Source organism: Sebastes fasciatus, chromosome 18 (genome assembly GCF_043250625.1).
Source record: "Sebastes fasciatus isolate fSebFas1 chromosome 18, fSebFas1.pri, whole genome shotgun sequence".
Classification (NCBI taxonomy): domain Eukaryota; kingdom Metazoa; phylum Chordata; class Actinopteri; order Perciformes; family Sebastidae; genus Sebastes; species Sebastes fasciatus.
In genome coordinates, this window is record NC_133812.1 from 12,715,007 (window position 1) to 12,738,833 (window position 23,827).

Consider the following 23,827-nt stretch of genomic DNA (forward strand, 5'->3'; position numbering starts at 1 on the left):
TGCATTTCCTGCATTATGTTACCCACTTGCTGGCTTGCTTAATTGTTAGCCTCTGGGGCTTCCAGACGCCGACAGTAACGTTAACATGTTGCCTAGTAGCGATGTTGTCACGACTTAACCACTTGAACGCCAAACATATTGTGTCCATGACTTCCCATGTTGTAAACACGAGCTCACGAGTTACATTTGAAAGCACCGCATAACCTAAAAGGATAATAAAAACCAAAATCAAAGAGATACATCACCAGTAGAAAATCAGATGAACAAGAAGGTAAAACGACATTGTGAATTATGCACATGAAGTTTGATTTCTGTTGAGTAGGGATGCACCGATCCGACTTTTTCAGTCCCGATACCGATACCTGGGCTTTGGGTATTGGCCAATACCGAGTACCTATCCGATACCAATGTTTAATTAATAAGCCGTGTGGAAGTGACTGGATCAGGCTTGACTTAAACATTGCATTCCTAACTTTGTAAAACAAAATGTAACAAATAAATACATAGATCATACTGAATTCAAATCATAAAATTTACTGAATTGTATTTAAATAATAAAATCGTACACCTGCCACTTGGTAAAAAATCTTCAAAATTAACAGGAATTACAATTCAATTGTAAACCTTTTTAATGCAGCAACAAATTGGTAAAAAATAAAAAAATCCAGTATATAATGTATATTGTATACAAACATAGAATTTAATTGAATAGATCAGCGCATTGTCACCGATACCCGATCCAGCTATTTGAGTCAGCATCGGCCTTATATCCAATCCGGTATCGGTATTGGTGCATCCCTAGTGTAGAGGCACAACCAAAATTGGGAAGTTGCCATAAATAAATGCATCTCCACGTTTTTCCAGAAATGTGGCATGACTTTTGCTGAATCTGTCCCATATTACAAGAGAGGTAATAATCTGCAATTCTGTTGTTTTTTTTTTAAGTTATACTCTAAGTGGCATTTTGTCAAATAGGCCCAGTTGGAGCCCATTCAGTTTGTTCAGCAGTAACTGAGTTTCCTGCAAAACACTCGCAGCGATTTTGATCCACTTTCCATTACTGTGACGGCTGAGGCTAAGCTGGTTTAATTCTTTTTGTTTAAGGCTCTTTGACTTTTGGTACTCTTGGATCATTTTTCAGGGAAGTGAGCCAATGATAGTGCATGAGAAAGCCGATGTGGTATCATGGGAAAGGCTTTGTTTGGATCGATTATTCCAAGGCAAGTTGTGTTACATAATACAACTTTTTGATTGACCTTCCCACATAGTTATACCAAGGCCATCCTGTATATTCTCCAATCTCCTTTTCCAATATTGCACGCTATCAATCACACACACAAACACCCACACATTAATATATACACAATGTACACACAGAACAGTGAACTCCACAACCTAATTTCTTTCTGGTTTTAATATTAATCTATTTATGTGAATTTTTGACTCACTTATTGAACAAGTCAAAAATAAATGTTTAAAGAAAGCACCTCAGTCACAGACTTAAATGACATCATGTATCTTTGTCATAATGTGACACAGGATGGAGACTATATGGTTCCCCAGAGTGGCATATCGTTATAATTTGATAGATGCTATGTTTTGATAATGTGCGATATCTCTCTGACACTGATTTACACATTCAAGAGGTGTGAAAATTCAAATCAAATATTGTCAGGAGGCATGAATCATGTTTCACACAGCCCTGTAATTTTAGGATGACACACATCTTGTGACCAGCAGTGAGACTGCGTGTTAAAGATGTGTTGCTATCGCAGTAAAACGCAGCCTTAAAAAGGAAATATTGTAGCTACAATAACTATATAGGCTGATCGATTGGTCGCAAAGTTATCATTCAAACTCACTGTATTGAATATCACGTATCAGAGCCATTTATAGTTTGATCACATGCTCCAGTGGAAGACATGCTTGCTGCACATTCATGGCGTGAATAATTGTTGATTCTGTGCTCAGTGATTGTCAGATTTAGTGGCAAGTCACCGTGATTTTGTTCTGGCTGTAGACGGTAACAATTTATAAAGGATGGAATATGTTTTATAGTGAGAGATGATGAAAGTGAAACATATTGTATGTCTTCAGAGCAGCGATGTGGTATCAGTTTCACAAAGGAAAGGCCACTAAGATAAACCGCTTTAAGCAAAGTGGCTATGGCAGGGGAAACTCTGGTCACGCTGGTTTTGGAAACACTGTTAGGAGCCATATAACGTTTTTTTTCATTTTTTCATCTGTCTAAATGCAAATCAATATCTTTATTTTCTCGCACAGTCATGGCTTCCTTCTTCATTTTCTCCATCCTGTCATGTAGGAAACATGTAGTCTGGTCTTGTGTTTTTTTGTCAAATAGATCAAATAAAAATATCAAAAGACAGAATTCACCGGTATAATTACTCAACAAAATGCACAACACATTGTTTTTCTTGTGACTGTACAGCTTTAGTCTCTTTTTCCCCGTCCCGTTCCGTTTAACTCAAATGTAAATGTGGTCTCAACCAATCAGCAGCGTGCGATCAGAAGCAGTCAGCTGATTCGTTCCTTCTGTATTTCCCCATGTGGCTAATTAATTTTAATGTCTCTCCTTCTCTCTGTGGTCCGGCATGTGAAAGACAGACCGCTACAGGTCATCACAAAGGTGAAGGTCACCAACAGGCATCAGGGAGGTTAAAGAGGTCAAACTGTCCGTGTGATCCATCAGTAAACATGAGAGTGACCTCTCTCAGACATCCTGAGGAAGACCCTGGTCTCTATAGCCTGAGGAAGGGAAGAGAGAGAGAGAGACATTTGAATGCTTATAGAAATAATTGTAAAATCTATTATCTGGCTTTTACAGCCACAGTTAAGAGGATTTTAGAGCGCTTCATGCAATTATAAAACATTTATTTTGAACTTTTTACAATAATTGCCTTTCTCCATTTCATTTAATGTAGAGAAATGAAAGCAACAACCAAAAATGAGTTTGGCTGGAGCATTAGTAGCTGATGTTTTATCAAGTAGCCCATTGGCTGGCAAGCCATTACCCCAGCTTCCCAAAGTGGCAAACAATACCAGTCTGGCTTGCATTATGTTTTTTGAATAGAAACTTCAACAAACTCCATCAGTGACAAATAAGAAACTTCTCTTATTAATGAGCCAACATTTCTAAAAACAGAAGTGTTACAGCTCCACAAAGCACACAGTTTTTTTGATTCACTGTTCACTGTGTTAACAATGTTAATGTTAAACAATTCGCTGTTAGCTGCCCGAGCTAACGCGCTGTGCTTGTGTTAACATAGCAGCGGTGGATGAGAGACTGCGGACAGAGCAGATTGAAATATCGCTTTCCGACATGTTTAACCGTTTCATCATGTTTATGCCTGTTGAACACGTGTAATGATAACGTATCTTGGCTTTGCACTTGCAAGGTTTTATTGTAAAATGATGTGTTACCAAATTGTTTTATGTGTATATATATATATATATATAAGCGGTTATCAAATAACAACAAAGACTAAAGTTAATTGTCATGATTAATCTTTATTTAAGTAAATTAATCTGAAGTTTCGCCCACATCCTCTAATACCACCCAACTACTACGAACAACTTCAGCTCATAAATTTTGTCTTTACTCGCTGCCATTTTCTCCTGAACGGTACTGCGCTTGTGCAACTCTCAGAGCCGCTTTACTTCGCCATCAGACAGCCCTTTCCACTGTTGTATCGCTCTCTTCAAAGCCACCAGACTCCATTGACAAAAACAGTCATTTTACCTTGCGGAACACAGGAGTATACATATTTCCCCACTTTAAAAAATCCGAACTAACCCTTTTAGTAATTTCCAAACAGCTAACGTTGACTCCTCGACCTTTAAATGCTTGAGTTCCTGAGATTTAGGCTGAACATAATATGCAATTCCTGTCCACCCAGATGAGAGATCGTGAGAACCTTCTGAATTAATGTTTTTATAAGTATTTCTAAGCCTGGGGAAATGTGGTTATTTATTTTGGCTTATTCGGAATCCATGTTAAATTTAGCAAAGCTGACTATTCATTATTTCTGTGACGTGCTTCTACACATCACTCCACAATGTGATAAACTCGCTGTGGGACTGTTGGTGAGTGAGGAAAAAAGAGAAACACCTACCATCAGAAACTTTGGTTCATGAAGAGGGAGAACAGAGTGAGGAGGGAAGAGACAAGAGAGACAGTTACCACAAGTTTTTCAAGTATTATAATACAGAAGCTGTATTAAAGTAACACAAAACAGGCTTTGTGGACAAAAAGAGAAATCCCCACAGAGCATTCTAGTAACTTTCAAGAGAAGAGAAAAACCGTCTTTCAACATGAGCGGACCTCGCTTTAACTCAGATATATGATCAAATGAAGACACATAGAGTAACATCACCCTGGTTTGCTGGATCGTTGAACAGAAACAGGGACGAAATAAAAGAAACCGAGGTGGAAAGGGAGACTGGGGGGGCGGGCAGAGAGTGGGAGGAATAATGTGAAAGAGAGGGAGCGAGATCAAATAGGAACAATCATTAGCTAGGGAAAGAGGCAGTAGGAAGGCGATCAGTGGGAGGAAGATAATACCGTGATCATTAGATAGACAGGAGGAAGAGAAGAGAGGGAGCAGGGTAGAAGAAGAGGGAGAAGTACACTGATCATATGCAACATAGGCTCATCAGAGAGGGAAGGAGAAGTAAATAAATATGCCACATTATCAGAGTGATTCATTGCATGGAGGAAGAAAAAGGGAATAGCTGAATAAGAGCATCCCAAAGCTACAAAGACACGTATTGTGTTGATGAATAGTTGAATAATAATTGCTCTTAGAAGCAAGCGGCATGCATGATTTCACCCTGGCCTTCAGAGCTAACAAGAAAATGGTTTTTATATTCAATATAAATATTCAATATGCCACGAGCGCAAACAGGAGTATAGATTTTTAGCAGCAACAATTGAATAAGACGCGTGCCCCTAGGCCTGAATAACAGTGGGGAGCAGCAAACAGAAACGCACCGGGGGGTCCGCTCACTCACTCCCACACACACACACACACACACACAATTACTGGACCGCACACACATAAACACACAGATTCTTGCATGCGTGTACGTACCAACACGCATTGGGTTGCACACGCAGGCAGCAATTACCTCACAAATGCACACTTGTACACACAAAGGCGAGAGCGCCGTGGTAATTCAAAGGCTGCTTCGGTGCAGAGAGAGAATAGTGACTTTTTGCGTTAGTGTGTGCGTGTTTGTGTGTGTGCGTGTGTACACTTGTTCACGCATCAATGCCTGAGGAGAACACACTACTTTCTGACAGACAAGGCAGTAAGATCACCCAACCTCTCCCATGTCTGTTCTCTGTATCTACCACTGTTCTTTCTTTCTTTCTTATATCTGATGTTTCTGCAAGAAAAATATAAAATCCTTTTAAACAAATAAGTGTCGTGCAGAGCTTCTACGGTAAGACTGGCGTTATTCTATATTTTTCTTATTTTCCCACAAAAAAGACCTCAACCAACAAGTTCATGTGCTGAGCAACCTGTCTGTCACGTGATGCCATTGGGCCCAAAAATACTTTTTCCCAATGACTTACAATGGAAAAGAGACGTCTTTAACACAGCGGATATTTTCTTTTGAGGCGAATCAACTTCCCAGTATTAACACTTGAATAGTCCTTATTTAAACCATTAGGGCCTAAAAGTTGTAAAATGCACTAATAGCAGAATCCAGAGTTATTTCCCTTCCTGCGTTCATGTGAATGAGACCCAGACAGAGGGCTTGGAGGCGGAGTTAGCAAGCCGTGACGACAGCGTAACAGCTGTGACCCCGTGACCGAGTGGACGCTACTGCGCCTGCTTCATGGGCCCAATGGATGCTGAAGAACCCGGAAGATCTGGGTACTTTACAAGTCGGAAGTTGAGCCATTTTGGCATCATGCGCCACTGAGCAACTTTCATAGGAATGAACTGTGTCCCGCCTCCAACGCTGTATCCAGTTCTCTTAAGAGAACGCAGGCTCCAGTATGTGCAAAACTCGGCTGCCAGGGTTCTCACCCGCACCAAGCCCTGGCAGCACATCACCCCCACCCTCATCCACCTCCACTGGCTCCCGGTCAAGTCCCGCATCACCTACAAAATCCTCCTCCTCACCTACAAATCCCTCAATGCCCTGGCTCCTCAGTATTTATCTGACCTCCTCCACCCATACACACAGCCCCGGAACCTTAGATCCTCAGGCACGGGTCAGCTCTCCATCCCTCACACAAGAATGAGAACTTTTGGGGACAGAGCCTTCAGTGTGACAGCCCCCACACTTTGGAACTCTCTCCCCATAGAGCTCCGCAACGCACCATCTCTGGACACCTTCAAAAGACTCCTCAAAACCCACCTCTTCACCAAGGCCTATGGCCTCTAGCTTCTGTTACATTTGTTGTGTTTATTTATGTCTTTGTTAAGCGTCCTTGGGTTTCATGAAAGGCGCTATATAAATCCAAGCTATTATTATTATTATTATTATTATTATTATTAATAATAATACATCCATGGGCTGCAAGTCCATGTGTAATGCAGCTCTGAAGGATTCTGCTCAGCCGGTCGGAGCCCCCCCCATGGGTTGCATCGGAAAGCTATTTCCCTCGGGATCAATAAAGTTACTATATATATAAATCTTTAAATGCGGGACACAAATATTGTTTCATTTTTTAAGAAGGCTATTAGTTCCCTTAATCAGCATTTTTTTTTTTCAGAAATTTTAAGGTGCGGATTAATACACATTTCGTGCATAGTTAGTATTTACGGCAGCATTACAACAACGTATAACCCAGTGCAAATTATTGATGTGTTTTTGATCAGTTCATTGGGATTCGTTGAAAACTAGAAAAAGTATAGAATACCGCTAGACTTGTCCTTTTAAATATCTTACCAAAATATCACGTGAGAAAAAGCAGCAATAAATCAAAAAAAGGCCAATTGGCCAGTTTCCCACATCTCTACAGGCTGTGGTAATCATGACCTTTATGTGACACCAATGTTAACCCTGACTCCGAGTTTTTACACAAGTATTGTGATTTGATATTCTTGTTGTGAACTTGTATAGCTGTTTGGATGAACTCCACCTACTGCATGTCATGTGTGAGACTGACAAACAAAAGAACAAAAGGAGACAAGACTGAAATAAAAAAAGAGAGGTGAAGAGAAGACTGTCAGACAGAAAGATAAACACAGCTGGACAAGTACTGACTTGCCAAGATGACCATGTCCATTCCCCAGAAGATGCTCATGATCCATCCAACCATGATAACAGCTGTCAGTATCTGGATGAGGGCTGCTGCCACGTTGAGCCAGAACACACAACAAACGCCTCGCTCTGAGATCAGGTCGCTGCGAGCTCCACACAGCACCGTGAACGCTGAGATGAAGGTACCTGTGGGACAAAAACAGCAAAAACATCCTGTTACCAAAACACTAAAACTATACAGTTCATTATTTTTTTTCAACAGCCCTGATGGATGGTATTACAACTGTGCATTTGTCTCCATGATGTGTTTAGCCCAACATGATGCAAGGACTTGGAAAGAGTTTTCCACTCTGGTTAATTTCCCAATGAAGAATATCAGACAGCAGACTTTCCAAGGAAATAAACCAGAAGAGACTCATGCTAACCTCTACTGAAAACACGACACAAGTAAATTTCAGTGTAATTTGAATTAAACGTCAGCATGCTAATACAGTACGCTCACAATGACCATACGCTAACATGCTGATGCAGGTTATGTTTACCATCTTAGTTTGGCGTGTTAGTATTTGCTAATTAGCACTAAACCCAATAACCAGTGGTGAACTCAGGCTGTCTAAGGGGCAAGGGCGGAATAAATTAAAAGGGCACCAGCACGCAGAAAGTTATCTAGAATGTAGGGCGGCCTATATGCATCGCATCTTCTCAGTTTTAAGGGCACCTCGATGGCACTTCATCATGTTTTCTCCACTAGAAGGGCGCCCTAGAGGGGACTTCATCACGTTTTTTACTGTAAGGGCACCTTAGAGGGGATTCATCATGTTTCCTCCACTAGAAGGGCACCCTAGAGGAGACTTCATCACCTTTTCTCCACTGGAAGGGCACCCTAGAGGTGATTTCATCACGTTTTCTCCACTGGAAGGGCACCCTAGAGGGGACTTCATCACGTTTACTCCAATAGAAGGGCACCCTAGAGGGGACTTCATCACCTTTTCTTCACTGAAACGGCACCCATAGAGGGGACCTCATCACCTTTTCTTTACTAGAAAGGCACCCCAGACATTTTCTCCACTAGAGAAAAATCATCCACCATAAGGGCATCCAAGAGGGCAATTTTGCGTAATTTTTCTGAACATGGGGGCATGAGTCCACCAGTGCCAATGACTGATGGGAATGTCGTTGGATGACCAAAGTTTTGTCTTGACACCATGGATTATCTCAATCAATCCATTTGATAGTTGTCAAGCTGTTTCACTATAAACCAAACATTTCAACTTCTTGAAAAGTCGGGGGTCATAGTAGTGTTCCAGTAGCTAAAATGAAATGAATCTCCTCTGCCCAGAAGAAATAACGGGTTTCAGGTTGTGGAGTGAAGCTGCTTGACACAGCGATATCTCACACCATCCACTCAGCGTCCCTGACCAAATGTGTCAGTATTTAAGTGGCTGTCGTCGGTGACTTATCTTGCCACTGCAGCGGGGGATCTCTGCCTTAGAAAAGAGCACAGAAAAACGCGGACACATCGATGGCGATGCCCGCTTCCAATGGGCTGAAAACCGGATTATCTCTGCGGACGATCCTTGTCTGCCTGAATGAAATCCAATATCACTCCTTATGTTGTTATCTGGAGACCTGGACCTTCCCGGGCCCCGTTCATTGTACAGAACTGTGTGTGTGCTGTGCATGTGTCATAGAAGCATGCATGTGTCTCGGTGCACACAAATAAGATTATTTCATTACAGGATGTTTCCATGACAACATTCCTTCATGAATAAGATATATATATATATATATATAGAATATGGATTTTACTTTGTATCATGGGTCTACCTCATATTATCAGTGACATATTTAGATTTGCCTACTTATCTATCACTGTGCCAGCCTGCAGTGTTTTCTTTGGCATTATTTTACAGGGACTCTAGCAGTGTTTGTTTCAGCCTACCTGACATCCATACATTAATTTTTGTGAATGGGACATTCTTTCAGATGCAGCTTTCCCTAACACTGTTATCAAATCCTAAGGATTGGATCCTGAAGGCAGTTACTGAGAATACTTTGCCATGCAATCATTTTTTTCCATTAGTGTTCAGTCTGTCAATGATTGCAGAAAAACAGACAATACCTCCAAAAATATAAAGTTTTGGACAGACTACAAACTGCATACTTGTGACGTAGGGCTGAACGATTTTGAAATAATATTAAATTGCGATTATTTTGACTGATATTGCAATTGCAATATGGTTTGCGATATTAGAGGGAGGATCCTTTTTATACCATTATTCTCATTTTCATTGAAAAACATATAAACATGGTGTGATTTTTGCGGGGATCTGTACCAAACAAGGATGTTTTCTAAAGCCTGTAGAATATTATATGTAGGCCAAGACATATCTGCAGCACCACAATATTTAATTTAAAATGTTATTTTGACACATTTTGCCTTTAAGAAATATTGCGATTTTAACTAATTTGATTTGAAAATTGCAGTAGGCCATATTGCGATTTCAATAAAATTGATTAATTGTGCAGCCCTAATTGTGACGTTCATAATAACCTCATCTCTCCTGCGTTTCAGGTGGAATGTTTTAGATTTCATCCCATTTATCATTAAATGATGCACCCAAATCTTGTTCCAAAACACATTTTAAGGGCTGCAGCAGTTTTTATTCCCTTCATTTTTTTAATAGCATTCTGTAATATTTATTCTGTTTTACTTCACGTCCACGTGGCTTGTATAATTGAGCATGTTTTCAATTCTAACTCTAATTTGTGAGACATGTTTTCACGATTCAGATTGTATAAACAGCCTTGATGTGATTCTGCATTACAGCAGTTATTGTTAAGTGTCACTAAACCGGCTGGTTAATATTCGTTGAATGAAGTAAGACATTAGTCAGTCTTTTGGTTCCACTCAGAATATTTATTTAGTTAGTATTTATTCACAAAGTCTCATTGATTATAAAATGTCTTCTGCAAAACTGTGTGAATGCGAGGTGTTTTCTTAATGATTGATTCATGAAGTCCATGATGTTTAGACCTTCTCTCTGCAGGCTTTTTGTACCCTTTTGCAAATACTGAGCTGAACACTGTGAATACTGAATGCGACACAGGAAATGCCTAGTGGGCGTTGTGTGCATCATGGCCTTGGCCCTTCTCTTTCTGCTAGCTCCATTTCTTGTCACATTGGAGGAATTCAAATAACAAAGCAAGCCGAGCAGGTGGGGGGAGGGAGGAACAAGAACGGCCGGGCTGCCAGCTGCATCTCGTTTCTCGGGAGCGAGGAAAGGCCAAAGTCGACTCATGTAGAAGTTTCTTATCGCTTTTTCTGTCTCAGTCTGTTTTTCTCTCTGTCTGTGTCTCTATACACATATCTCTCTTTTCTGATTGAGTTATCAGGCAAAATAAAAAAACTGGGGGGCTCTGTCATAATTAATCTTTCTATAGAAACACAAACATACCAATTTGTCCCATAATCTCTGACAAATCTGAATGCACACCATAACATTTACTTTCACATGCCCTACGCTAGCCTTATTTGGAATGGTTTCCAAAAAGTCAAACTCCTGTACAAACACAATCCCAGAATAGTAAACTGCCCCGCATACGATTTTAAAGGAGGCAAAGTTTACTGTACATGTGGAACAGGAGAGAGTCCTTTCAAGCTTTTAACCGATGCTCATTTCAGAGCATCTCACAGAAAGAGCAACAGTGGGCTAAACTGAGATTCCACCAGAGCCGATATGGTCTGATTAGACGGAAACATTTTCAGGTCGCAGAGGCCACGCCCACCAGCAGATGCTCTGGCTCCTGATAGAGCTACCCACCTCCACACATGAGCCATGATTGACAGCAAGCTGTTGGCTGAATGGTTACACATCACCTCCATCTTTGGCATGTAAATCAGGATTTATACTGTCGGGTATGTTTTTCAGATAGCAGTCGTGTGTGTTGCGTTCACTGAACAGTAGGATCTATCATTAGTGTTTGAAGAAATGGGCATTTGCTCATCAACATGTACGTCAAATAGAGCTGCGACTAACGATTATTTTCATTATTTTATTTAAAATGTCAGACAATAGTGAAAAGCAATTTCCTAGAGGCCAAAGTGATTTTCAAACTGTTTGTTTTTCTAGACAGTCCAGTCAAACCGATAGGTATTCAAGAATATGAGCAAATATACACATCAGAGATTTATTTTAGGGAGGCACCGATCCGACTTTTTTAGTCCCGAAACCGATGGCGAAACCTGGGCTTTGGGTACCAGTGTTAAATTAATAAACTGCATGCCTCACTGTGTGGAAGTGACTGGATCAGGCTTGACTTAAACATTGCCCTCCTAACTTTGTAAAATACAAAGGTAAAATTTTACTGAATTGTATTTAAATAATAAAATTGTACACCAGCAAGTTTTTCAAAATTAACAGGATTTACAATTCAATTGTAAACCTTTTTAATGTAGCAACAAATTGGACAAGACTTAAAAATTCCAGTATATAATGTATATAAACATAGAACTGAATTGACTAGATTGGCCCCATTGTCACCGATATCTGATTCAGCTATTTTAGTCAGTATCGGCCCGATATCCAATCCGGTATCAGTGCATCCCTAAATTTTCTTTTTTGCTTTAAAAATGCCTTTAACCTCCAATAACCATTTATTGGGGGCAGCGGAAAAAAGCTGTATACAGAACACCTGACATATTATCAACTTTTAGTGGTCAATATGTTGGCAAACAGTTGCCTTTTTACACATCCAGCAGAGCAAGTCCAATTTTCATTCTACTTTTAGCTCTGTTTTTGGTCTCTACCGATTCCTGAGGGAAATATCTGGCTCTCTAGCTGCTAAATGCTCCACTATGTTCACCAGCTAGTTGCTAATTCTGTGTGGTAAGATACAGAGTGTGCGAGAGAAGACAGATTGTGTTAACGAAGAGCCACGGTGCTTTAATGCTACACACGGACGACTATACAAGTTGCACAGGCGTGGTTCACAATAACAATGCATTACACAGCTGCAGTCCTGCTCGCCTCCTACTAGTTAGCCTACTCCTTTCACAGTGCATGTAGTCACTCAACGTATCCTCATACGACGGTTCGTATGATATCTTGTGAAAAGTTATTCCTCATTTTTCGTGCATTTTCCTAAGATTGTCCAGCAACATGTTACGCACATGTTAATTTCCGCTCCAGTCTTTTCAAAATAAACTTCCATCTTCACAGGAAACAACTTGGTTAGGTTTAGGCAACAAAACTACTTTGTTAAGTTTAAGAAAAGATGGTGGTTTGGGTTAAAATAACACCGGAAGGGGCATAACTTAAGTACAGAAGTTACGTGACCAATAATTCAACGTTGACTTCTGGTTTCACACAGGGTAAACAAACACCGGTCTCCTGGGTGTATGAGAACAGCCTGAGTCATTTGATCCATTGTTGATATCAAAATATTGATTTAGAGCAGCTTTAATTCACTGTTCAACTTTCAGATCTAATGTCCAGGGAAATGTCACCTGATACGTGTCTGATGAGTGACGCTTTTGCAAAGCAAAGCCAGTCTGCTGCTGTTCTGTGCTTTCTCATTATCCCTCCAATGTCTCTTTGTTTCATGAACTGAAGTTAATGAAACATAATAATTCATGGCTTTAAACATGGCAACTGTTTGCTGTTAAGGGAATAAAATCATTTGAAGAAAATGTTCTGTTAATGAAAGATTAACTCCACACCCCAGGCAATATCAAAGCAGTAAGAAAAATAAATAATCTCACTGTTTCACACTCTGTAGCCGCTGACCTCATGCAGCACCTTTCAAACTACACAATAATTGATATGAACAAAGCAAACCATCAAGGATATGGCTTGCTGTGTATGCATGTGTGCAGTTGGATAAAACAAATTGAACATATAGTGTATATGTGCTCAACAGTCCTCCACTGCCATAATAGAGGTTCATTAAATCTCTCGGTTTGAGGAATGTACTCTAACAATCTGCCATGTGTGAGAAGCTCTTAGATCCCTGGTATGTCGCATGTGGGAGATGGCGTGTGTGCGTGTGTGTCTGTGTGTGTGTGCCTAGATATTACCCAGACTAATGACTATAATTACAGAGAACTCCACAAAGCACCCACTGGTAGTGTGGGAGGTTAATGATGGAGTGTAAGAGTGTGAAAGATATAGAGAAAGAGACATAGGGAGATAAAAAAAAAACAGAGGGAGAAGGGAAACAAAGGGATAAAATAAAGGAGAAAAGCAGGTGTATTGTAAAGCAGTGTTGATGAGCAACTTGAAAAATTGTATTGGACCAGAAGGATCAAATCATCTGATAATACAGTCATTTTAGTGTATTTGTGGTGCTCAGAAACATTCATTCAACATATTATAGCCCTTCCGTGTGTAATAATTGTGTACAAGAAAAAAGCCAATTGGGCGTCATATGCAGTAATGACTGAATGATCACAGCCCAACACTGGTGCTTGCTCTACAACCACGCATCTTCTGTATTTAACAGGAGTTACCAGAGGCTATTCCACAGAAGCTAATCCCCTCCCCACACCTCCAGTAGGCTAGTCTTTCTACTGAACGCACATGAATGAAACTCATATCAACACTGCAAACAAGCCGACCCCCTAAAAATGTCATAGCAACAGAGTGTTACAGGGATTAGTAACTCTTAACGCAGTTACACAACGCGCTGCTAAAATATTTACAGTGATCACGTTAAGTGTTACTGCCCTACATTACTAAGATCAAAAGCCCCGTTCAGACCTGGTATTAACATGAGTGATCGGCTCACAAGTGGACCGCTCTAAGTACGTTCACAACTGGCATTAGAATGCGTCTCCACATGTGTCTTTATTGACCACTTGTGATCGGATCTCACTTCCCCGCTCTATATGCAAATAAACACGTAGTAAACACACAGTCAATACAGCAGACGTTAAGACGTAACAATTTAGGAATGCCAGTAGTAATATCCTACATATTCGTGAATTCGGGTACATTTTATTAACTTCAAAATAAAAGGTTATTGTACCAGCGGCCGGCACCGCTGCCTCTGCCCGAATGTGCTCTGATCGATCGGATCTCAATGCGTCCTCAATGCGTCTGGAGTATGTTCACACCTGTACTCAGAGCTGTCCACTTGTGATCCGATCACTCGGGAAACATCTTAATTCCAGGTCTGAACAGGGCCAAGGAGAGACAGAGTGAGGTAAGAGAGGAACAATTTTAGCATACTTTAAGTAAAATATATAACCACGCACATTTTAAATGTTTAATTTGAATCTGTCTATTACATTACAATTGTCTACAGGACCAAGATACTTACATATATTTGCAACCAGGGACTGGTACTTGATCATTTATCAGAAAAGGCGTATATACAGCATTTCTAGGATTAAAACTTCTCTTTGGCCTTCATCTACAAAAACAAAGTTAGAGATGTTACGGACAGCCCGGTCGCACGAAAAGGTGTATGAATGACACGATAATGCGCAAAGCAAAAGCGTGCAATAAGAACGCCGTTCTTGCTTTTGGTGCGTCATTTGTACGCCATGTAGTCTGTACTGACTGCAATGAAAATGCAACTGCGCAAATATGCTACGCTCATAGCTAGTGATGTAGAATAAAAAGGGAGAAAGATTGCTTATGGCTGGCAGGAGAGGAGATCGACTGAATGGGTCCAACAAACACAGGACTTTTAACCAGGAGACCAGTGTTTTTTTTTGTAAGTGACGTGCTTTTTAGTGACGTTTGACATGTTTTCCATGGTATTGTACTTAGTTTATGTACATACTTTAAGCTCAACCATGAAGTTTTTCCTAAACATAAGTAAGTAGTTTTGTCGCCCCTGCTGCACCTTCATACACGCATGTAAAATCCACGATTTGGCGAGGCAAAACGTGACACTGACACACTATCCTCTAGTGGACAGGCAGGTCTATTACACGCTTTGGCGTGATACCGGATTGGTTACTGAACAGATCATGAGAGATATTAAACCATCCTACCACCAAATAAATCCTGATTGGTGATGATATATTTTATATTTGACACATTTTTTTGTAATCTGAACAGTCAGAAAACAACACATGCCTCTGTGGCTTTATTACGCTGTATGTGAAATGGTGTACTAGAGTCTGACTTTTTTTCACCAGGAATTGTTTTTTGCATCCTTACTCTCCTAGAGTACCAACAGTCTACATTTGTTTCCTTTTAAACATAACCATGATTCATTTCCTAATCACAATCAAGTACTTTTAGTTGTGTAATCTTAAAGGAGTAATTCAACATTTTGAGGAATATTCTGATTCACTTTTTTTCCCGATCGATATCACTCTCACGTCTGTGTGTTAAGTATGGTGCTAGATCTACTCAGAGTTGATTTATCTTCGCATTAAGACTGGAAACAAGGGAAACAGCTAGCCTGGCTCGGTCCAAAATTCGAAAATATGCTTACCAGCACCTATAAAAAGGTCAATAGGTCCTTTTTGGTTAAAAAAAGAAGAAGAAATCCTGTCCGCCCATGCAACTCTGTACTGCACCTCTCCGCTGGTTTCCTGGCTGCTCCCGGCTATTGTTCACTCAAGTAATAGTTAAAGCGCTTAACTCCCACCCACAACCACAACTTGTCATTTTTACATTTCTGTTGGTGTATGGATTAAACACACAAGATATGTGGTTACAGGGCTTTGGAGGTGCTGATAGGAATATTTGTTTTACCTTTGGACAGTGCCAGGCTAGATGTTTCCCCCTGCTTCCAGTCTTTATGCTTAGTTAACATAATTACCTCCTCACTCCAGCTCCATAGTTAACGCACTAACATGAGAGCGGTATCGGTCTTCTCAAGTAGCCTTGTTAAGCTTCAGTTATGCTTTCCCCAAGGATGGTCGCACGGACATGAGCTGACGTAGAATCGTGACAAGGAAACCCTCATGGATGGGGCAAGCATGAATCAAGGGTCGAGGGTCGCGAGTGTCAGCACGGCCAAAGTGACGCCACACCATCAGACATGGCCCTTCACCTGGGGGTTCTGTGCAGCAGGTTTTTGCCTGTCCGTGCACATCCAAATTTTTCTAACTATGCGGATGGGCGGAGAAAATAGAGAACTTTGAGGAGCTTTGAGAATGTCCGCGAGGAGAAACCCGCACGGAGTATAAAAGATCCAAACGTTTCCTCGTCTTCTCATGTCCGTGCGACCGTCCCTGCAGACAGTATAACCGAGGCTTAATACTCCCGAATGGACACGTATGCGGCCAGCACGGTCGCATTGTAGTTCAGTTTATACTGTCTGCTCGGAGAACACACTCCACACATGTGCAGTACCACTTGTAGCGCAGTGGCTGCGTGGATAGGTCGGCATTGTCAGTTGCTCTCTGCACAGAGCCTACACATAGTCTACACCCTCTGATGACAAAATTGATGTCACGAAGACCCTAGTGGACCCTCGCTTTCTTGCAGACGCGGAAGGTATAACTTCGGCTTAACTCTCAGCAATAAAGTAAATAAGCAGAGTTGTTGAACTGTTAAACTATTCCTTTGTCTCCTACCAACATTCAACCCTTACTGTAACTTCTTTAAAAGGAGTAGTTTGACATTCTACGAACCTTATTCCCTTCCTTTCTGAGAGTTACAGTAGATGAGAAGACGTCTGTGTACAGTAAATTGAAGCTAGAGCTAGCAGTCACTTACTGTAGCATAGTACAGTTTTAGTCTTTTTTTGAAGACTAAAAAAAGAGGGAAACAGCTGGATCACGTTAATTTTTTTTACTTTAGAGGTGCTATTTGGCAAATTTCATCACCTTAAGACAAAGCTGGGCTAGCTAAGACTTGATAGATATTCAGTATCTGCAGCACAGCTACAAAGAAGTATGATAGTGGACAAATGTTAATTAATCTGAAACATGAATGAATACATTATATTTCACACACTCCATGTATGCAATCTTATTAACGTAATCTTCAGGAAATGTGACTTTAATTTTGAAAGTTCAGGTGAGTTTTTAAGTTTCAGTTATGCTGTAAGTGTGTCTCATGTTACAGTAGCAAACAAAAACCCTGAATTGACCATATATGTATATCTGTGATATAAAAGTGTCCTACATTATTTGTCATTTTACAGTACTAGGTTGAATAGAAAAAGGCGCTGGTTTCAGTCAGTTAGACCCAAATGGCATTGACACACTCTGCGCATGCATTGTGTTCATTTCAGTCAGCGTTGTCATGGCAACCAACCGCAGCTATTCAATGAAATGTCAAGGCATTCAGGCTAACCTACATACACACTCCTACTGTACACACACACACACACACACACACCTAGATGAGGTGTCACCTTGATGCTTTCCAAACATGTTGGGGACAATTTCTAAGGCAACATGCCGGGGTAACGCTCCTGCCAAAACGTTGGAAAAGTGATCATTTGTCTTGTTTTTTTGGTTTGTTTTTTTTAAACGGCTGTTTGACATTTTCAAGCATTCGGTGATTCAACATTTACTGTAGAAAGGCTGCAGCAAATAGACTGCTGAATGTGTGTAAAAGTGAGAGAAAAAGAATGAATGAATAAGAGAAAAGATTCAGAATCTGGTATCTAAAGCCAAAAACCTTCAGCAGGGAAGGATAACAGAGAAATAGCAGATGGAAGAGATGACGAACACATGCATAATAAGTCTCCAGAGAGCTATATCCAATAGATCAAAGGTGGGGGGTGGAGGGTACACATGTTAGGTTATTTGGTTCTGAGTAATCTATGTAGACATTATTCCTTCAGAGAAAAACAGAGTTTCTCTCTCTGTTGATTTTTGTATGTTTCTCTGTTTTCTCTTTACACAAAATGATTTTTACTTCATTAATTGCTACATATTTATATTCTATTTCTAAAATTAATTCCTCTTCATTATCATTTTAAGTGCTGTTGCTTTTGAACGGAACCTCTAAACTACTGAGACTGTCCTCTCCCAAAAAACGACCCCATTGGTCTTTTATACAAGCAACGTATTTCAGCGTATGTCGGGTTGGTCGGCCGTCGGACAGTTTGGGGTCGTCGGTGAGCGTCTTTCGCCCTAGTGTTTTTTTCGGTGTTACTGCACCGTCTGCTCTAGTCTGCCCGTGTTGGAGTTTTTTCGCCGATTCAGCATGTTGAAGAGAAACGGACGTGAGGAAAGCAAGCAAACGAGTAAAGTCAAGAGGAAAAACACAGAATGCTCTTCTCATTTTTCATCTTCATCTCACCTGATCATTCCAATACACGGATATTTTCACAGTGACATGGCCATCTGGAATGAAGCTAGGTGGTGAGTGAGAGTGGTGTGAAAATGGTCGACAGACGCCGCTTTGTTTCATGTACTGTACGCATCATAACCACGGCTTGTATATCTGCAGTCCTCAATATTCAGGCTTCCCCGATGGTGTGGAGAGTTATTTCATCTCACACAGGTGCAGAACAAACATGGTAGTTGGCCGTTGGCTGTAATCTTTGCGCTGTGTTCGAGTGCAACGTTTTGGCCAAGACAAAGGTGACGTGAGGCAACGCCACTGGTGGCCTTTGCGTCGGGTTGGTGTGTCTGTCCCCTTAGGCGACGACTTCTAGTGGCCATAGTAATTATGAAGAGGAAGTCAGACCTAGTATAAAGAGCGAAAACGTAGCGTACTTAACTTACACCACATATGTAACGTAGGTTAAAATTGTTATGGACGTGACGTAGGTTAACTTACAGTTCAGTCACATAACAACATACTTATTTTAACCCAAACCGCAACTTTTCCTAAACATAAGCAGGTAGTTTTGTTACCAAACCAAACTGCTACATTACGTTTAAGTAGGGGGCGTTAATTTAGGAAACGCTCTTGTGGGTTGTATTGGAGGGTAGGAGCAAACAACCTATGTGGTCATATGGGTTGGAGGACTTGTTGGAACCAGTAATTAGTGAATGACTGTGTGTGAATGTATGCATGTAAATTGAGCCTGATCTCAATGTCTTACTTGCATACAAGTCTTTTACTGTAGGTGGTTTTATACTTTACCAATGTGTGTGACATTTAGTGACAGTGGATAATACGATACAGTAAACAGTGTGTGTGAGTCAGTCTGGCTCCACAGGCTTTCTCATATACAAAGTGAGGATCAACATATTGATGAGGCTGATGCTGCATGCCGTGTGTGTTTGTGTGTGTTTTTAGCCACCAGATGTTGTTACATAATCTTACTATACACAGAAACGCATGCACACACATCCTACCAAGTGGAGGATTAAGAGGCAAGAAGGCATCCTAACAAAATGATCTGGATCTGCATCAAAATACCCACAGTGAAAGAATGAGACAGACTTTCTTAGAATACCTAAATCTTGAGATTATTAGGGCTTTAAAAACAGGTGAATTGCACAAAGTTTAAAATGACTGACTTGGTTATAGCCATTTAAATTCAAAATGGCTTCAAATTTTATATATATATATATATATAATTTCACAACTGAAATAGCTGGAAATCATAGACTGCATATAAGAAGTGGACGCAGTCACCGTGACATCACCCTGCCTGTTCTGATCTGTTGCCTGCCGTTTTTGAAGCCTCGGGTACGGCATTTTGGCCGTCGCCATCTTGTTTTTTTTTGCAACCAGAAGTGACATGAGAGGATGGAGCTAAGTAGAACCGAACGCTGATTAAGACATGTTTAGGCTACCAAAATGTCACAATTAACTTTCATGAACCGAAAACACCATGGAAGGCTTAAATTTGTAAGACGAAAACGGGGACAATTTCCAGACCAGACAACGCCGTGGTAGCGACCTGTCAAGCACAAGGTAGCCACGCCCTAAAGCATACCCTGCTTTATGGTCTATTTCACTCTAAATGGGACCATAATTTACTAAATGAACATCATGCTGCATTGAAGAAAACTTGAAACTAGTGACTAGTGATCGAGACCATAAACTCATGTTTACAATGTTAACTGAGGTAATAAATCAAGTAACAAGTAGGGTCATTTTCTCATAGACTTTTTTTTGCAACCAGAGGAGTCGCCCCCTGCTGGCTGTAAGAATGAATGCAGGTTTAAGGCACTTCCGCATTGGCTTCACTTTTCAGACCCAGAGGTTGCCCACTGGTGGAAAAACATTCCTAAATTCACAATATGGATATATGTATACTTTTCCTGATACTATTTAAACGTCTTCTTAAATGAGTGACGAAGTTCACATCTTTAAACTTCAGTGTCGAGATTTCTACCCATGATAATAACTAAAATGTTGAGTCTACCCACTGCGATGACATCGCTGCTCATAACGATGACGCCTGTGATGGATTTTTATACCTGGTGTCACCATGCCAACCTCACTGTGTGCATTAACACCTGGCAGACTGAGGCTGTGTGTATTTACACCCTGACACTCTTATTATAGCACAAGGTATCAATGGTGTCTCTCGCTATCTTTCTTACCCTTTTTCTCACACATGTATGCACATAGGAAGATGCACACACATAAGCAAATATAGGTTTGAGTTATGTGTGAAAATAATAGAGCAATGGAGAGACTGGTGAGTAAGCTAGACCAAACTAACTTTTGGCACTACCTGCAAACTTTCCGTGCAACCTTTATGGCCTCTCTACATCCCCCTCTGATTTCCTTCATGTTTGTTTATCTTGTTATTGGCTGGCATGTCTGTGTGGGTCTTCCAGTTTCCCGCCCGCTCTTTTTCTGTTGTTTCACTATTTTCTTCTTAATTTGATTGAGTTTCTTCTCAGTTCCCCTCACTTTTACAAACACAGAAACAATGAATAAAGAATGAATTACACATGTTGAGAAGTGTGACTCCCAACTTACCGAGTCCAGGTATGAAGGTGTTCAGAAACAGACAGATAACAGCCAAAGGGAAGGGCATTGTGGGTATCGCAGCCCGCAGAGGTCCCTTCTTCTCCCTGACCTCCACCACCACTCCACCACCTGCTGTAGGGGCCCCAGCAATGGCTTTGGCCCCAAGCTGGTCCCCGGTCTTAACACGCCCCAGCTCCTTTCCTCCTTCTTTTAGTGCCATCTCTCGGTCTTTCTGGTTTATGTCTTAAGACTAAAAATAGCCGGTGATAAGCAGGTAGTTGAGGATATTTTTGAATGATTATTTTGTTCCTCTCAGTCACTCTCCCTCTAGACTAAGAAGTAAAATCAATGTTGATTGATTGTAACCTTTGCGAATTAGATAAAATATTCACCAGTACATCTCAACAGTTGGCACCACCTATGTCACATTCACTATGTCACTATTTATTAAAGTAAATGAAAAAAGTAATATCCAAAATTCATATGTCCTTAGAATAACCAGAAAGGTTTAACTCTCTCAATGAAATATTCTGTAATATTTCCCCAAAGTCAACTTTAAAAACCTTCAGACTGATCCAGCTGTTGAAGTCCCACCAAGAAACAGTCAGAAGTAAAGCAAGCACTTTTTTTCTTTTAGAATATCTCTTCAAGACTGTTTACTTGTCCTCATTTAAGTCCATTCAAGTCCTTTTAAAAGTGAGCATCAGAGGTCAGTGATATTTGCCATTTGTTTCCATGTCCAACATGCTCTTAAGAAACGTTCAATCAATGTCAGCTCCTCCTTAAAAAAACGTTGAAAAAAAATCCTTGAAAGATGCGCAGCTCTTTTCAGTAATCTCCTCTTAAGTCACTTTCTTTTTCTTTCGGTCAAATCACGCTCAACCCACACACCTCTCCAAGACAAAGAGAAAGTGCACACACAACCCCCCTTTTTCTACTACATCTCTCACTCTCCCTCTCTTCTTCTTCTCTCTCTCCCTCCGCTCCCCATCCTCTCTCTCCATTTAAAGGAACATTGCACCAATCTAATGGTACCATTCAATGAGACACATTCACCATCCGTCATTCAGTGCATTGGAATTGAATGAGTGATTAAAGGCACAAATGCATTCAACTGTCATTCAAATTATTAGTGTATAGAATGGAAATAAAGAGTACCTTTTTGTTTTCTAGAGCTTAATGCTAATAGATTATAGTCTTGTTTGTTCATTCATTCAAGAGATTGGAGCAAGCAGAAAGAGATGATGGCCTAGAGAAAAGAAACATTTGCAAATGTCCTCAGTCTGTAATAATAGTTGATATTGTAACTAGGGCTGTCAAAGTTAACAGGATAATAACACATTAACGCAAATTCGTTTTAATGCCACTAATTTCTTTAATACATTAAGGCAATTGATATTTCGGAGGTTGTAGTGGGCTCAGTTTTAAAGCTAGAGTGAAGATACTGGTATCATATGAAACTAGAAAACCTAAGGAATCCATTATGACGACCATGTCATACCAACTTGTCGTGAAGGAGGCTAAATAACGCTCCAAACTTGTACTAAATTTTTGCGAGGAAAAACGATCATGGCCATTTTCAAAGGGGTCCCTTGACCTCTGACCTCAAGATATGTGAATGAAAATGGGTTCTATGGGTACCCGGGAGTCTCCCCTTTACAGACATGCCCACTTTATGATAATCACATGCAGTTTGGGGGCAAGTCATAGTCAAGTCAGCACACTGACACACTGACAGCTGTTGTTGCCTGTTGGGCTGCAGTTTGCCACGTTATGATTTGAGCATATTTTTTATGCTAAATGCAGTACCTGTGAGGGTTTCTGGACAATATTTGTCGTTGTTTTTTGTTTTCCAATAATAAATATATACATACATTTGCATAAAGCAGCATATTTGCCCACTCCCATGTTGATAAATCTTTTTTTAAATATTATTATTTAGTATTACATATTTATCAAATCTCCCTTTTAAGATACATTTTGAACAGATTAAAAATGTGATTAATTTGCAATAAATCATAATTAATCACGGCAAATCATGCAATTGAACGAGTTAGTATTTTAATCGATTGGCAACCCTAATGGTAACGCATGTTTTCAAACCTAATATAAAGATACTGGTGGACAAAGAAAGGAACTTGAAAGCAAGGAAGACAGGTAAAGTAGAAAAAAAGACATGAGTTTGGAAAGAGGCAATATGGAGACATGCATCAGGACGAGGAGGAGAGAGAAGTAAAAGGGAAGCCAGGACAGAGTGGACGTGGGATTAGAGAAGATAAAAACGAATGGAGAGCGGTCAGGACGATGAACGATGAGAATCGCCGGGGAGGGGACGAGATGAAGGCATTATCAATATCTCAGTAATTATTCATGCAACCAAATCCCCCAAAGACAAGACATATGTCTGTCCCCTCCACGCCCCTCCTTCTGACTTTTATTTAATTCCCTCACTTTTTTTTTTTTACTTCTTCTTCCTCACCTCTTCTCCACTGTCGGCATGAGCTCTACTTCATCACAAGTGCAAAAACACAAAGAAAACCATCCTGAAATTATTCTCAGCCTCTCTCTCTCTGTCTCATCTTCTTCTTTCCCTCTCTCATCTCTATTTGGTCTCCTAGCAACCGAGGAAGCTGTAGGTAATTATACGGAAGATATTGATCTCAAGGTTCCATCTCCCCCCTCTCCTCTCTCTCTCATCTCCACGTCTCTCTCTCTCTCTCTCTCTCTCTCTCTCTCTCTCTTAATTTCTGTTCAATTCTCACTTTTAATTTCCTTTT

The 23,827-nt window shown here is 40.5% G+C and overlaps 1 protein-coding gene across 2 annotated transcripts; it reads right to left on the minus strand.

The window, feature by feature from the left end:
* Positions 1–1,399: 1,399 nt before the first annotated feature.
* On the minus strand, positions 1,400–21,992 carry stum (stum, mechanosensory transduction mediator homolog). Of its 2 annotated transcripts, none has more exons than XM_074614820.1 (3): positions 21,060–21,992; positions 7,242–7,428; positions 1,400–2,766 (listed from the first exon to the last, which is right to left on the minus strand). In XM_074614820.1, the coding sequence occupies exons 1-3, from the start codon at positions 21,268–21,270 to the stop codon at positions 2,760–2,762; spliced, it is 405 nt and encodes a 134-aa protein (XP_074470921.1). In that variant the 5' UTR covers positions 21,271–21,992; the 3' UTR covers positions 1,400–2,759. The 2 variants fall into 2 exon arrangements, with proteins under 2 accessions (XP_074470921.1, XP_074470920.1); XM_074614819.1 differs by having other exon boundaries at positions 2,589–2,757; positions 7,228–7,428; positions 21,060–21,958.
* Positions 21,993–23,827: the final 1,835 nt, after the last annotated feature.